We start from the raw sequence: 15,206 nt of genomic DNA, 5'->3' as shown, positions 1-15,206 counted from the left end.
CAGATCTTTTGCCCATTTTTTACATTGGGTTTATTTTCCTATTGTTTAAAGAGGTCTTCTTATATTTTGGATACTTGTTCTTTTTCTGGTACTTATTTTGCAAAGGCTGTTCTTCCCATCTATGGCTTGTCTTTGCCTCCTCTTAATACTTTTTTTTCTTTAATTGTTTAACCTCAACATCACCACCCAACTCTCTCAAAGTACTACTAACCTTCAGGTTTATAGCCATTAAAAAGGTTGAACAGTTCTAATGCTCCATTCCTTCTCCCCATTGACTGGTTTGGCGGTCAAGTGCACTTGTAGGTGGGATCAAGTCATCAAGCCCATCAGTGGCTCCATCTCAAACCTCACGTTCTTAACCGGGATCGTTGCTGCTATCATCTGAGAGTTAGCTTGCGGTCTGTCCAAGTTGGCTGGGTCTTGCTGAGCTGATTGGAGCTGCCGACATTTTTGCTGACTGGAGTCATGCTATCTTTGCCAGTTTGCTGGAATAGACACAGACACCGATTGGGTCACGCTGAAGACATTCCTGTCTTGTGAAGCAAGTCTGTTTGTATTTTAGGTTTGCCAGGACTAATGAATTAAAACATTTGGACTCTCCACAACTTGCTGTTTATCAATGCCTCTGACAGGAGGAGGGTTTTCTTTTGCACTTGCTTTTTCTAGAAGCATGACAACATCCTGGCTGTTGGAGAGGCAAGGAAAGGAGAGAGGGGTTGTGGAGGGAAGCGGAACAGGAGGCCCGTGGGACGCGGGGGTCTGGGGGAGAGCAGGTAGCAGTTAGCTGCCCTGACAGCTGTCACTGCTCCTCAGATTGTCAGTGGTTGCTATGCAGCAGGTGCAGCCTGCCCTCTTACTAGGTCTTCACTCCACAAAGGCAACGACTGGCCAAGGCAGCGGCTGGCCCTGGATTACACAAGTGCAGACACTCAACTAAGTGAGGTAAGGCAACAGGTGTGAAAACCGAACTAAATGCTCGGGGCACCGGCCACTGAACCAAAGCTCTGTTACAGCCGAGAGGAGGAATCAGTGGTCCATCTCCCCAGGCGGTGTGATGAAAAGGCAAGTTGCTTTAGGGGCTCTCCTGGCCGACACCGTGGGGAACTCAAAATCTACCCCACTTGGCTGTTGTCATCCATCCTGAGGCAGACAGATGTTCTTGGTTGTGTGGAGGGGAGGGGCTCTAATGAGCTGTGTTTATCAATTTCATTGCCCGGCTCGAGAAACCTGGAGGCAAATGTTCACCTTTTGTGCTCGGTTTCTTGGTGCAGGAAAGCGTTGGGAAATGTAGCCAAAAGAGGAGTGCTTTTCATCCCTAGATGTTAGGATAAAATGGGTTGGTGATGGTATAGTGCATAACAATAAGGCTTTTTCTTTTAGCTGCAACTTTAAGGGGCTTTTTATTGTTTGTTTTGTCAAATTTGAGACAGTCTGTTCTATTCCCTAGGAACAGGTGGCTAACAAGATGGTTGATTCTAAGCAGAGGAGACTACACAGAAATGTATGTCAGAGCTAAGATAAACCAAATCCTGAGTCAAGTAACAGCAATTTCATATTACCCTTTTCTTACGTTGAATGTTTCACGTGATTACTCTTTTCTAACTTAAAACGACACGACTCGGAGTGCTTTCTGGTTCACTGCTATTTGTAGTTTTAAATGAATGGGCCGAATATCATTCTAACTGGGTGATAAACAGCTGTGGGTTTTTCTCCAAAGCTGTACTAGGTGTTTAATATAAGCTTGTTCTCTTTCCATGTACGGGGTAGGATGATTCCATATGTATGTATGTCTAAATATACGTGTGTGCGTATATAAATATACATATGCATTCGTGTCTGCTCTATAAATAAGCGTAAAAACAAAATTCACTGTCCTAGACACTATTTTTAGATATAGAAAAGTTATGGGAAAGAGTCAGAAACCTTGCTATGAGAAAATGTCCTGGTAAACATTTCCCAGAAGCTCGCTCAGGATGGCAGAAGAGATGATTTATATTTTGCCATTTTTAGAGACGTTTTCCTTAAAATATCACTCAGTTTTTTCCTTAAAATATCACTCGGTACTCATGTACTGCTTACATGACAAGGAAAGCAGAGAGTTTAGGGAAGCATGATTAAAAATAGAAAAGTTGCACATATGTATTCAAATAATGAAGATATATGTATTACAATATCTTTTCCTTAGTCCCATTGAACAAAAATTATCAAATATCTTGGTTAAAATGTATTTGTGCTAAGTTCTATTATTGTAACAAGGAAATATTCATGTATTTTCACCCATCCTAACTCATCTGTAGGATGTTTTCCCATTCATTCTATCTTTATTAATTAAATGATAATTTAACACGTACATCAATAGAATGTTTTTAAGTTCTGCCTTTTGCTTGTATCATACGTTGTTAAGATGTACAATCTGAGAAGTGTTTCATATATTTACATGTAGTTAATTAGATATTCAAAGCCCATAATATTCATAATATAACTGTAAGATATTTAAAAATAGTCTTGGTGTTCTTGAAATGGTTCTGTGATACTCATTCTTTACCACTCAATAATTCAGGTCCAATTTAGGCATTTGAGTGTGAAAAGCTAATCTAATATGAGGCTGTCTGATGCCCTCTTAGGACTTCTTCATCCCCCTCAATCAAAATAAAACATTATATCAGACCTTGAAGGGCTAGGGTTGGACCGGTCAGTGTGAAGGGATACTAAAAAAGTGAGGTGGGTGGAGATTTTGCTCTATCTTGTATATTTTATTCTAGGTGTGTATTTCCAAAACAATTCTTCTATAAGCCAGAAAAAGAATTTTACATGGGACAGGTGAATACTTTCCATGCAGGGGAGGAAAGCTAGGGACTAGGAGTATCTTCAAAATAAGACAGTAATGCTTACTAACTTTCCAAGGTCCTCTGAATATTTGAAGAATGACTTGGGTAAATGACAATGGCTCTCTTTTGTCCTTACAGCTGGAAGACCCAGGGGAAGGCCAAGGCTCAGGTGCCCACATGATCAGCACAGCCAGGGTACCTGCAGATAAGCCAGTACGGATCGCCTTCAGCCTCGATAATGCCTCAGGTACGCTCTGCCCCCAGGGAAAGGGTCACCTCTTAACCATCATCTTTTCCTGTTCCACAAAGGGTGTTTAAACATGCATGCCTGGCATGACCTAATGATGGGGCGTGTGATTTTTCATCATGTCTTGTTCGAGTGTGGCCTCCAGAAATGCCTCTGGTGATGCTTCCCCCATTTCCAATCCTCTGGTTGTTTTAGCACATTCCTTCTTCCTTTTTACTTTCCCCACTTTCTTTTATTATCAAATACATGGAGCTATAACCACTTCTAACGATTCCAACGTATGTCATTGTTGAAACTGTGTGAGGAAACATTTATAGAAGTGCTGGCAGTTGGTTAGGTAATATAAAAATATCACTGTCCTGGTTCCAGCAGCATTTCCTGGAGCCCAAGTTCCAAATGCTGGTTTCCCACTGGTGCTCCCCCACTTCCGGCTGAATCCACAGATTTCAGCCAGAGGGATGAATGGGACAGGTGAGACAGACCCTCTCGAAACAGTAAGGTCTGTGGTGAGGCTGCCATACTTAGAGCCCTTTGTCATGGCTCCCCTCAGTGGCCTCTTAACACACATACTGAATTACACCACCTATCATGGAGACCTCAGGTGGTGTGAGGTCACAGACGTGAGGAAGGGAATGCTTGGATCTCTTTCACTGGCGTAAGCCTTCTCTCTCAGTCTGTCATCTGTTAAAATCACGTAATCATGTGCTCAAACAACATTAGCATTTATACCTTGGGTCTTTTGAGGGCTGATTCTGTTAATCAATCAATCAATCAATCAATCAATCAGTCAATCATCTATTCTTCTTCCTACAGTGCCACTGTAGGAGTAGTATTTTAAAACGTAATAATTGGAAACGACCAAGTTTATCCCTAAAAGAATGCAAAGTAAGGATCTGGGCTCTCTGAAGTCTGACATTACACAGCCAGTTACTATATCAGGTAATTATGGTGGTAGGACATGTGGCTCCATTTTCCTGGACTGTGCAGCTCCCCGTGGAGGATATGTTCCAGAGTAAGGAGAAGTGAAGCCTTGACTCTTCATCATGTGTTCTTTCGACCCTCTTCCCATGGTCTGCTGTTGTCCTATATCTCCACTCAGGGGTTGCCTTCAAGCGCAGGGGTAAAGGGAAATTCTCCCACTAGGCAAACCACTCTATCCCAACAAAGAAATGATAGTTAACATTAATTGCATTCCTCTTTTGTATTAGGCATTCACATGTATTATTTCGAATCTTTAAAATAACCATGCAACAGGGGCGCTTGGGTGGCTCAGTCGGTTGAGTGTCCGACTTCGGCTCAGGTCGTGATCTCACAGTTTGTGAGTTTGAGCCCTGCATCGGGCTCTGTGCTGACAGCTTAGAGCCTGGGGCCTGCTTTGAATTCTGTGTCTCCCTCTCTCTGCTCCTCCCCTGCTGATGCTCTGTCTCTCTCTCTCTCCTTCAAAAATAAATAAAAACATTAAAAAAATATAAAATAACCATGCAACATAGGGGTGGCTGGCTGGCTGAATCAGTAGAGCACAAGACTCTGGATCTGGGGGTTATGAGTTCGAGCCCCACTTTTGGTATAGAGATTTATTTATTTATTTATTCCTCAAATAAATAAATAAATCTTAAAAAAAAATAACCATGCAATGTAGGCATTAGAATTGCCAATTTACAGAAAGAGAACTTGAGGTCCAGAGACCACACTGTTAGTAGGTAACAGAGTTCTGATTTAAACTCAGGTCTCTAGATTTATGAATCTGAACTCTATTTTGTATCACTTCTCTGAAAAGGAAAAGAAAAGTCCCTCCTGCTTTTATGCATTTCATAAGTGCAAGATTTTGAGGAATAGTTCATGCTTGAGTGGCTAGCTCTCAAGACAGGTACGTGTAAGCCCCCAAATCCAGGGAGAAAGAAGTATAATTTTCTTCCCTGTGACTGTGTCCCAGAACAAGTCTTATTATAGTCAACAGCCTTACAAAGAAAGTTTTAGCGTATAAACTTGTTTAGTCCAAGCAATATTATTGTATCATAATTTTGGACGAGACAAATAAATGTACCATTTCCTCATCTTTATTTTAACAGAATTTAATTTATGTACAGAAAAGAGCCATGGAGAGGTGGATCTTGATATTTGGGCCACGTGAATAGACTCTTCCTTGAAGTACAAGACATACAGCTTGTAATTAATTTGCCACCATCCTTTATTGGCCCCTGACTGGGAGCTCTTGCATGTTTTGTATCAGTCAATTTAGATTGATCTGTTCCAGTCTTTCAAATGTCCCAGGAATGCCCACTTTTGAAATTCATGGTTTTTTTTTTTTTGAGATGGTAGCTTCAAAAAGGGGTTGTCATTTATTTCCAGTAGTGCCACAAAAAGATGCTTAGGAAGATTTATAAAGAAATTGCTAAAATTAAAATTTTTTTCCCCTTATGATCTATGTGTCCTCGTATCTCTAAAAAGGCATCCAACTAGAGAATCCAGGGCAGGAATGGGTTTCTGTGTTTCTCAGCTTTTCTCAGAATAATCATCTGAGAGCCCTCATCAAAAATACATGTTCCCAGGCCCTAGTCCTGTATATTCGCATTTATGCAGTAGGTACAGATGGAGGCCCAGGAATCTGTATTTTTGCATGCACATGAACTTGTGAGTGTACAGAAAGATGCTTTGCAGATATTTGGAGACACTCCCTCTGAATTCTTGAAGAAGGAGCATGTGGAGTGTCACAGTGAGTAACACTTGCCGTCACACACACTGTGCATGCCTTTTGAATTCCAGTGCATTCTAGACCACACATTTAGGGGGAAATAAAGGAAAACATCCTAGACTTCCATTGTAAATGGGGGAGCTAAGGTGGAATTTTGGGAAGCATCTCCATATTCATGGATTTATTGCTGAGGGGTATGCAGAGTCCATGAGAAAAGAGATATCTTTGCCTGTTAATATTAATTTATTCATTCCTGGGTGCCTAATACAGTTATATTAAGTTATATTAAACTTCTTGCATGTTTTTGTATATTTTGCATTTTTCTGAGATGCCTTGGTGTACAGGTTAAGGACATAGGCTTTGGAGTCAGGAAGATGTGGTTTCTAGACCCGTCTCCATCACTATTTCTTTGATCTTGGTGAAGTCACTCAATTTTGCTGAACTTCAGTTTCCCACAAGGGGTATATAGTGATAATTCACACATTTATTGTAAGAATTAAATAACACTATATAGGTAAAACATTTAGCATAGTGCTTGATACAAATTATGTACTCAACTGGTCCTTGTATCTATGATAATTGATTCTGGAGTATTAAGGAAAATATAAACCACTTAAGCAATTTTATGTCCCACCTATATCTCCCACATCTACTAAATGTCAAGGTAGGGTTTATAGCATAAATGACCTGAGATTATTTAGGGACTAGTTATCCAATTGGTGGATTGTGGGTATCCCTGCCTCTCCTTTTATCAATGAGCTGAACTTAGTTTCTGTGCTTCCAGCAACCTTCCAAAGGTGGATGAGATGTGCAAAAGAGGAGTGTTGCATGATCCTTCCTATGGGTTTCATAAGGCAAAGAGATTTGGGGAAAAATCCGTGTCACCAAGAGCAGATGAGAACAGCTTCTTGGGAGATGTGATAGTCTGCCAGGTCTTGAAGATGGGTAGGGTATTGAAAAGCAGTGTAGCATTTCTGGGTATCAGGTATAAAAAAATGGGGGCAACACAACTTTTAGCAATTCTTCTTTTTCCTGCCAAACAGAAAAGCTGAGCAAAACCTAAGAGTCAGGAAGAGCATGATATATTCAAGGAATAGTAAAATTCTTGTCAACTGGAGCAGAAGTCTGAATGGAGGGAGAGTAGCATACCATTTAAATGAACCCTGCTTTGAGCCTTACATTGAATATCTGTTTACATAGCCATAGATTAAAGTTAACAATATAATCCTGAAAGTTCAACAACACAGTTTGCATTTGATCAGAAACAATCAAGTGTCAAAAGTTCTTGAGCAAGGGAGTGATAGGGTAAAAATGGTAAATGTTCCATTGGTGGCATAGTCTGGAATATGTAGAGATGAAAAAATGGATGAAGCTTTTTATAATGGTACAGAGACTGGGTACCTGGATCAGATACCAGAATGAGATGACTGAATTCAGAGAACACTATGAAGGAAGAGTTGAAAGGACTTGGTGAGAGAGGGAGGCAAACCATAAAAGACTCTTAGATACAGAGAACAACCTGAGGGCTGCTGGAAGGGTGTTGGGTGGGGAATGGGCTACATGGGTGATGGGCATTAAAGAAGGCACTTGTTGGGATGAGCACTGGGTGTTATATGTAAGTGATGAATCACTAAATTCTACTCCTGAAATCATTATTACACTGTATGTTAATTAACCTGGATTTAAATAAAATTAGAAAATTAAAAAAAAAAAAAGAAAATGGTGGAGCCGGGACTCAAACCAAGGTCTCTTTGACACTGATATCCTTTAAACAATACTCCATTGCCCTTGGTGGGCTAGAAGCAATTTATTAATCCATCTCCTTTTGGATAAGTTGCATCCAGTACTTGATTGGAAAGGAAGAAAAGGTTATAAATGTAAATTTTTCTATCTCTAACAAAGTGTGCATGATCTTGCTTAAACCAGTCTTATGCTATGTAGCAAGAAATTGCTAAAGGACAGGATACTGGTAAAGCTTAATTCCAAGAAATTCTACAATTGCTTTAAAAAAAAAAAAAGGACTTGGTGACAGACTGGCCCTGGTAGATGGGGAGTTTATCATTGTTTATTGATAGCAGAATGAGGCACAACAATCCAAATAGACCCTGGACCTCCAGGAACTTAAATAAAGGAAGCAAGTTTTTAGGGGAACAAAAGCCCTTTAAAATGCAATCACCTCTTCTAGCTTATCATCAGAACCCTTTGTTGATTAACACTTAGCTAACCATAATCTTGGAGGCATCAGTGAGTGTCTTTAATAAACTAATGATCTGATTGACATTACTTCCCAACTGGGAATTCCAAAGAGTTAACTTTCTAAATTGGGACATTCATGGAGTTAGTTTTCCCAATAGAAAATATGCAGAAGAGAAACATGAATCCCATCTCTTGGGTTATTAGAGAGTCACTGGCCCTTCTCCAATTGGAGAGAATTTAGGGTTGGACTGACATGAGGATTTCATGCTCATTACTTGAGAGTTTTCTTTATTTCAGTCAAGCTATGAAATCTGGTACACTCAAGCATGGATTTAGACCTTGACTTTGGGGTTCTTTTTGTTGTTGTCGTTATTTTTTATTTAGAAAGCGTCAAGGAGACTAGTATCAGCCCAAGATGGTAGCTTTCAACATTTTGTTTTTAAAAAATTCTTTCAAGCGAGGCACCTGGGTGGCTCAGTTGGTTAAAGCATCCGACTTTGGCTGAGGTCATGGGTTCCAGCGGTCTGTGAGTTTGAGCCGCATGTCAGGCTCTGTGCTGACAACAACAGAGCGTGGAACCTGCTTCAGATTCTGTGTCTCCCTCTCTCTCTCTCCTTCCCCTGCTCACAGTCTGTCTCTTTGTCTCTCTCCCTCTCTCAAAAAAAAAAAATTAAAAAAAAATAAAAACTAAATAATTCTTTCAAGGTATCAGAATTTTTCCTATCTGGATATAAATTAATCAGATGACATTTAGTTGAAAAAGCACAAGGCCCATCCTGTTGGTGTCTCTTTTAAGTAACACTATTCTCGCATATCAGGGTGTTTGTATGGAGCTGCTGAAATAGCTCCAATGCATCTAATTTAACCGTGTGACTGTCTCGTGTGCATGTGCACAATTGGTTCTCAGCAAAATTGTGAGGCAGGGAAGTGTCTGTTGTCATTGTTGCTTTCCTTCAACTTTTTCTATATGTGATACCTTTGGGTAGTATTTCCCTCTCCCTCCTCCGGGCCCTAATGTTTCCCGTATTCTCTTTGCTCCCTGCTCTCAGTCCTTGTTCAATGGAAAGACTTGGGAAAACCTCATTCACACTAAGCATTAAATGAATATTGATGTTAACTTTTTAAAAACAATCTCTCTCACGGTGTTGCTGTTGTTCTTGTTGTTGTCGTTGTTTTGTCATCTCCACAGGGGAGTCGGTAGGAAGTCAAGGATTTGCCTCCAGTTATGCCCAGCATGGACAGCACAGTGGGAGGGGGAGGTAATTGATTCCAAAGTCCAGTCAAGATGTTGCCTGGAACAGTGTTTCTCAAATGCCGCTTTGCAGACCTGGTCTGGCTTTGATGAAGTTTTCACTTGTCTTGATGTGAAACAAAAGAAATAAGGGCATGGAATCCCCCTGGAGTTTTGCCAGCCAATGAGGTGAGGATGGCCTTTGGGGAAATAGTGGCTGGGAGAGACTTTTTGAGCTCTTTCAAGTCACCGTTCCCGACTTTGACCCGACCTCCAAAGCTGCCTCCACACGCCGCGACAACGAGCAGTTGAAAATCCCTCATAGGTTGGTGGCAGTGGGGGTCTCCTGTATTTACATCTTTTACAAAGCACAGAGCTGAGAACCACAGTAGAAACTTAATCATCAAATACTATAAAGTCAACAATACAGTATCTGTAATCATTTTGAGTTTGTTATTCTGATATCCGATGAAGGTTCTTTGAGATACAGTTGGATTTACTGGTTGGTATCTGTCCCTTGAGGCCACAAAAGCCAGAAGGGAAGTCAGTGTTTATTGAGTAGGTAGATGCTTCTACTTGTATCATCTTATCAATTTAGACTGGCAACAACTCTGTGGGGAGATGCTATTCGACCCATTTTACAGATGTGGACCATTGATTGGCAAAGGGAGGCTAAGTAACTTGCCTCAAATCAAGCAGTTAATAAACAGTAGGAAGGGATTCAAAGATAGGCCCTTGGGGCTGTTTTTCCTTTATTACCCATTTGGAGGCAGGGTCCATGTAATGAGAGACAAGCATGATTGTTTCTGAAAGCAAAGAACTTCCTCAGTAGTCATAGGAAATGATGGAGAAAGGTTAGTTCTGATTTGCTTTTATAGAGTGGGAAAGAAGAAAAGTTGAGTTAAGTTTTATTTGGTGGTGTGCTGAATATACTTCCAACATATTCTTTTTGAAGCAAATGTTTCTTATAAGCTAAATAAGTAAAAATATTCTTATAAAAGAATAAATTGATAAGAGCTACAATAATAGTGGCTAGATGAATGTTTCTAAGAAACATAAAACCTGTCTTTAAGCTGAATCAGATCTCTCTGTGTGGGGAAATATCATTCAGGCTATTTGATGTGTGATCTTGTTTGCCTCATTATTACAGGTACTGGTTGAGACGATATGACGATTACTATTAATTATAAAGCATTGGCAATCTGCTAGATATCATACCAAATCACTGCCTGCATCCATATCCATATCTGTACTTTTAATTTTATGGGTCCTGAAAAATCTAATGTGTATTAAATTTTCACATATCTAATGTTTTTTTTTAATGTGTATTCATTTTTGAGACAGAGAGAGACAGAGCACGAATAGGGGAAGTTTCAAAGAGAGAGGGAGACACAGAATCTGAAACAGGCTCCAGGCTCTGAGCTGTCAGCACAGAGCCCAACACGGGGCTCGAACTCATGGGCCACGAGATCATGACCTGAGCCAAAGTCGGATGCCCAACTGACTGAGCCACCCAGGCGCCCCTCACATCTCTAATGTTTAACAAGCAGGAAGCAAAATTTCAAAAAGCTTTTGAGATGTCTCAAAATAATGTGGTTCTCTAACAAGAACCAAGGTATACAGGCTTTTTTAAAAAAAGTTTTTTGATACATTAGTAATGCAAGTTGGCAGCCTTATATCACTTATTTCTAAAAATAAAATACGAATCTCGATTTAGATTTAAAATGAAAGTACTTAAAGAACTTTCATGCCTAATTTTTTTTTACTGATATTTCATATAGAAAGTGTTTGCTTTGATGGGGAAGTAAAAGAGAAACATTTCTTAAATTCTGAGTTAAATGAAGAAGGAAAACCCATGAGACATGAGGTTGTGGCTGCACTAGGGAAATCTCTCTTAACTGGCATGGGGATAACTAAGTAATCAGAAGCAATGATTCTCACTCTGCCTACTGTCTGTATTATTCAGATGAGGAACAATACCTTCAATGCCCACCATCATACACATATGCACATATTCACATACAGGTGCCTTGTCCCCCATTACCCCTTTGGTTGGGTTTATGGTGAAAGGAACGGAGAAAGTGAACCCAGTTTTATTAAGCATTTATTATCATTACTGATTATTTCCTAGGTGTCAGGCTTCAGGCTAAATGAATTGACATGTGCATTCCTTTACTAATAACAAGTTTTTGAGGCAGGGAATATCATGCCCATTTTACAGAGAAGAAACTACGTCTCAAAGAGATTTTGTGGGTTGTTCATATCAAAAGGTGGCTGACTTGAGCCCTACAGAGGCTTGTATTGACCCTCTTTGCCTTTGGTGGTTAGGAGCCTTCCCAGGCAAATGGTTCCAGGAAAATTTTTGCATGAGCCTTGGCACATGTACCCATTGCCCAAACTCATTTGCCTCTTAAGTGTGCATTTGTTCCTGAAGGATAATCTCCAGGACACTCACGGGCAGGATAGCTACACAATTTGCAGAGACATAGTGCAAAAAGTGCAGGGCTACTTGTTCAAAAATGATTAAGAATTTCAAGTATTATGGATAGAACATTAAACCAGGAGCAGGGTCCACCAGAGGGAAGGGCTCTGTGTGTCTGCACAGACACATGCCCATGGAGCCGGCTCTGACTGCAGAGAATGCAGTCAGATGGAATGGATTCTGGACAAGGCTGACTCTTGGGTTTCTGGTTGGGGAGCAGAGTGGGGCTTGGAAGTGTCCTCTGAGGGTGGCTTATCTCTGTCCCGAGGTCTCCTCTGTGTGGAAATCTAGACTCTTCCTACCAAGGATCTGCCTCCAATTATGCCCAGGATGGAGAGCACAGTGGGGGGGAGGGGGGGGAGGTAACTGATTCCAAAGTCCAGTCAAGATTTTGCCTGGAACAGTGGTTCTCAAATGCTGCTTTGTAAACCTGGTCTGGTTTGACGAAGTTTTCACTTCTCTGATGTAAAACAAAAGAAATAAGGACATGGCATGAAGTGTTTTGGTGTGTGTTTGCTTTTGTCTCTAAAGCTAAATTTATCCAATATAATGGACACTCTTCTACGATCATTTTTGTCTTCAGATTTGGGGACTAACATGTTCTCTCTGTCATAAAGAGAAGCTAATGATAGGTAGTTATTTTGACTCATCTTCACTCGCCGAATAAAAAGGTGGACACTCTAAGGCGCGATTCCAAATGTTTTGAGGAACATTTCACTGTTGCATGAAGTACAAAAGTCTGGGAGCCCATGGACCAGAAAGTGAAGAAAAGCAGAGTAGTATAGAGAAGAGCCCCAGGCTGTGAGTCACCCCTTAATCTTAGGAGACTCCTTTCTTTTGTTGGGGCCCTTATCCTTTGCTCTACCCCGAGTCCTGGAGCACATGACAGCTTAGCCCCATTCTCCAAAAACTCTGACCCCATGGCCTCTCATTGCTAAATAACAGTGAGAATTTGGACTTACAGTCCCACTTGGTCCCATGTATCTTATTCATGGAGAAACACAGAGCGGACAACTTAAGGAAATCTGAAACAGAATAACCTCAAAGGCAACTCAACAGCTGTTCGATAGATGCTGAGGCGAGCCCATAATAAAATGTACTATGGCATGTCATAATGGTTGGAATACCAGTAAGAAAGTTCTATCTTAAGTTCCATTGACTTAGTCTCATTGTGTTTGCAAAACAGGCAGTGAACATCTGCTTATCAAAAAAAAATCCCTTTAGATTCCTTCCCTTATATTTTATTCTTTCAAAATTCCTTAGGATACATTTTACTTCGTCCATTAAGCCCACTGTGGCATTTTGAAAATGAGTTATTTTTTTAAATAACACGTTAAAGATTATGATAAAATGATTTGCCAATTTAGCATACAGCCTTAGTTGCTGCCCCGCCCATAACAAGCATTCAATCACTATTTGGTAAACAAATATATTTTAATAAAAGTATACTTGCATTTTGATTTTGTCCCATTATAAGCATGGCTAATAAACTGCTTTCCTTTTTAAAAAAAACAAAACAAAAACACAAGCCAAACTTGCCAGAGAGAGGGTCTCTTGCATACCTATTGCACCGTCTACTTTGTTCTTCTGGAATCGTCAAAACAAACTTAACTGCTCTCAGGAACTCCGATCCAATATCACTGTCAAAATGTTTTACAACGATTTGGCCAAATGTTTGTGGAACAGCTGTGCTACTAGTCTGCCTGAGTCATTTTCCTTCTTTCCTTTTGGCCCAATCCTGTGATTCATCATTCTGCTTTTAGAATATTTGCCTATTTTTAAAACCAGTCAAAGAAGGCAGCCACTGTTTGAAAGTAAACACACCACGCATCAACTCAGGGCAGCTATGCAAGCAGCTTCACAAGCCCTGAAATTTCTGGCTGCAAGGGTGCTAGCTAAACCAGATGGCATCAGGCAGTGGAATACAGGACCGACTTTCAGACTTGGTTGTCTCCTTACATCTGTCTTTGGTTTTCTTATTTCCGTTGCCATTTCCTGCTTGAATTAATCCAACTTGAACCCGTTGTTTAACAAAAGTCTTACTTTTATTCTGCTCATCGTTACAACGTCCATTACATGTTTCTATGCCAATTAATTAGACTTTGTTTTCAAACTCAAGAAATCCAGTCGGAAACGTTATCTGCAAAATTATCAGCATGGTTACATAGAAGCGCCATGGTTTAACTATAGATAATGACATAGATTTCTATAATACACTTTATTAATTCTGGGTCAGACCACTATTTGCTATTTACTTGACCATAGTAAAGCAATTGAATAGCTTTCTTCTTTTTTATGATTGAGCAGGAAGGAGTGTGACTTCACATGGAGGAAGGTGGATTAAATCCCAAGAAGCCTTGAGCTCCATTCCTGGCTGTCTTTTGGAATTCTAGAAGGCACTGTCTATTCTGGTACTTTATAGAAGTGGTTTCTCCTTCTAACGAGTGCCTGTTCATCTATGATTATTAGATGCCAAAGTATAATATGTTCCCATTGACCTATGCCAAATTGCCCTGGCCTTGAACTCAATGCACTGACATAATCAAGATGTCTGGGTCTGGGTTACTGATATTTTACTGAAGTAAATTTAAGTGAACCTTAGACCAAAATCAATTTTAGAAACTATAGGTTTTATAATGAAGGCTACCTGTAAAGGATCCATAGCAACAAGTGAATATTTCTGTCTTTTGTCCAATGCTTTTCAGATGAAGGGGTGTATTTAAAAAGCCACAGTATTTGTCAGAAGTCATTCTGAGTAGGAAGAGAGTACTCAAAAGGGCCTGAGGATTGGGTGTCCTCTTGATTCAATCCTCTAGGCTGCAGCAAGGGTCTTGGGAGCATTTCTCCGTTTCTACTTCCTCTGGGAAGCTGAATAGTGTTAAATGGGAGTATTATTATACTACGCTTGACTAAAATATACCAGAGGCTGTTAACTGCTGTGACCCTTGAGGTGTTTGGCAGAGGCAAATACTGTCCTTGTTTGAATTATCTTTCTGGTAATTCTCTTTGATGCCTTCAAAGAACTGTAATGCCTGGAAGCCAGGAGCTTCATTTTGCTCTGGGCTATGTTATCAGAGAGTAGGGAGAGAAGACTTGTTTCTGCATTGGGTATGGCCCATATCACTTGCTCTTGTTCAAACAGAACATCACATTTTGGGACACCTGGGTGGCTCAGTCCGTTAAGCGTCTGACTCTTGATATCACCTCAGGTCATGATCTCACAGTTCATGAGTTCAAGCCCCCCGTCGGGCTCTGTGCTGATAGCTCGGAGCCTTCTTGGGATTGTCTCTCTCCCTCTCTCTCTGCCCTTCCTCCCCCCAAAAGAAACATTGAAAAAAGAAAACCAAAATAACAAATAGAACGTCACATTTTTATAAACAAATTTGGTTATGGTAGTGAGATTATAAAAGCCATGATATTTCCTTTCTTTGTTATAATTTAAAACAGATTTGGCTTTTAAACTATTCTTTTTAATGTTTATTTTTGAGAGAGAGAGAGAGAGAGGCAGAGCATGAGAGGGGGAGGGGCAG

General features: G+C 40.3%; 1 protein-coding gene across 3 annotated transcripts in view; it reads left to right on the top strand.

The window, feature by feature from the left end:
- The first annotated feature begins 573 nt into the window (after nt 1–573).
- The window catches only part of MAP3K7CL (MAP3K7 C-terminal like), a 38,146-nt gene continuing 23,513 nt past the window's right edge, over nt 574–15,206 (top strand). Inside the window, exons 1-3 of one of the 3 annotated variants that reach the window (XM_015076824.3) lie at nt 574–942; nt 1,448–1,501; nt 2,967–3,075. In XM_015076824.3, coding sequence (XP_014932310.1) covers nt 1,466–1,501; nt 2,967–3,075 — 145 coding nt within the window. In that variant the 5' untranslated portion in view covers nt 574–942; nt 1,448–1,465. Of the gene's footprint in view, nt 1,063–1,447; nt 1,502–2,966; nt 3,076–15,206 lie in introns of all 3 variants that reach the window. The other 2 variants (XM_015076825.3, XM_053220647.1) reach the window with 2 other exon arrangements.

The sequence above is a fragment of the Acinonyx jubatus genome, chromosome C2 (genome assembly GCF_027475565.1).
Source record: "Acinonyx jubatus isolate Ajub_Pintada_27869175 chromosome C2, VMU_Ajub_asm_v1.0, whole genome shotgun sequence".
Lineage (NCBI taxonomy): Eukaryota > Metazoa > Chordata > Mammalia > Carnivora > Felidae > Acinonyx > Acinonyx jubatus.
The sequence above is the reverse complement of the archived record's forward strand: the minus strand, read 5'-3'. Positions and strand labels throughout refer to the sequence as shown.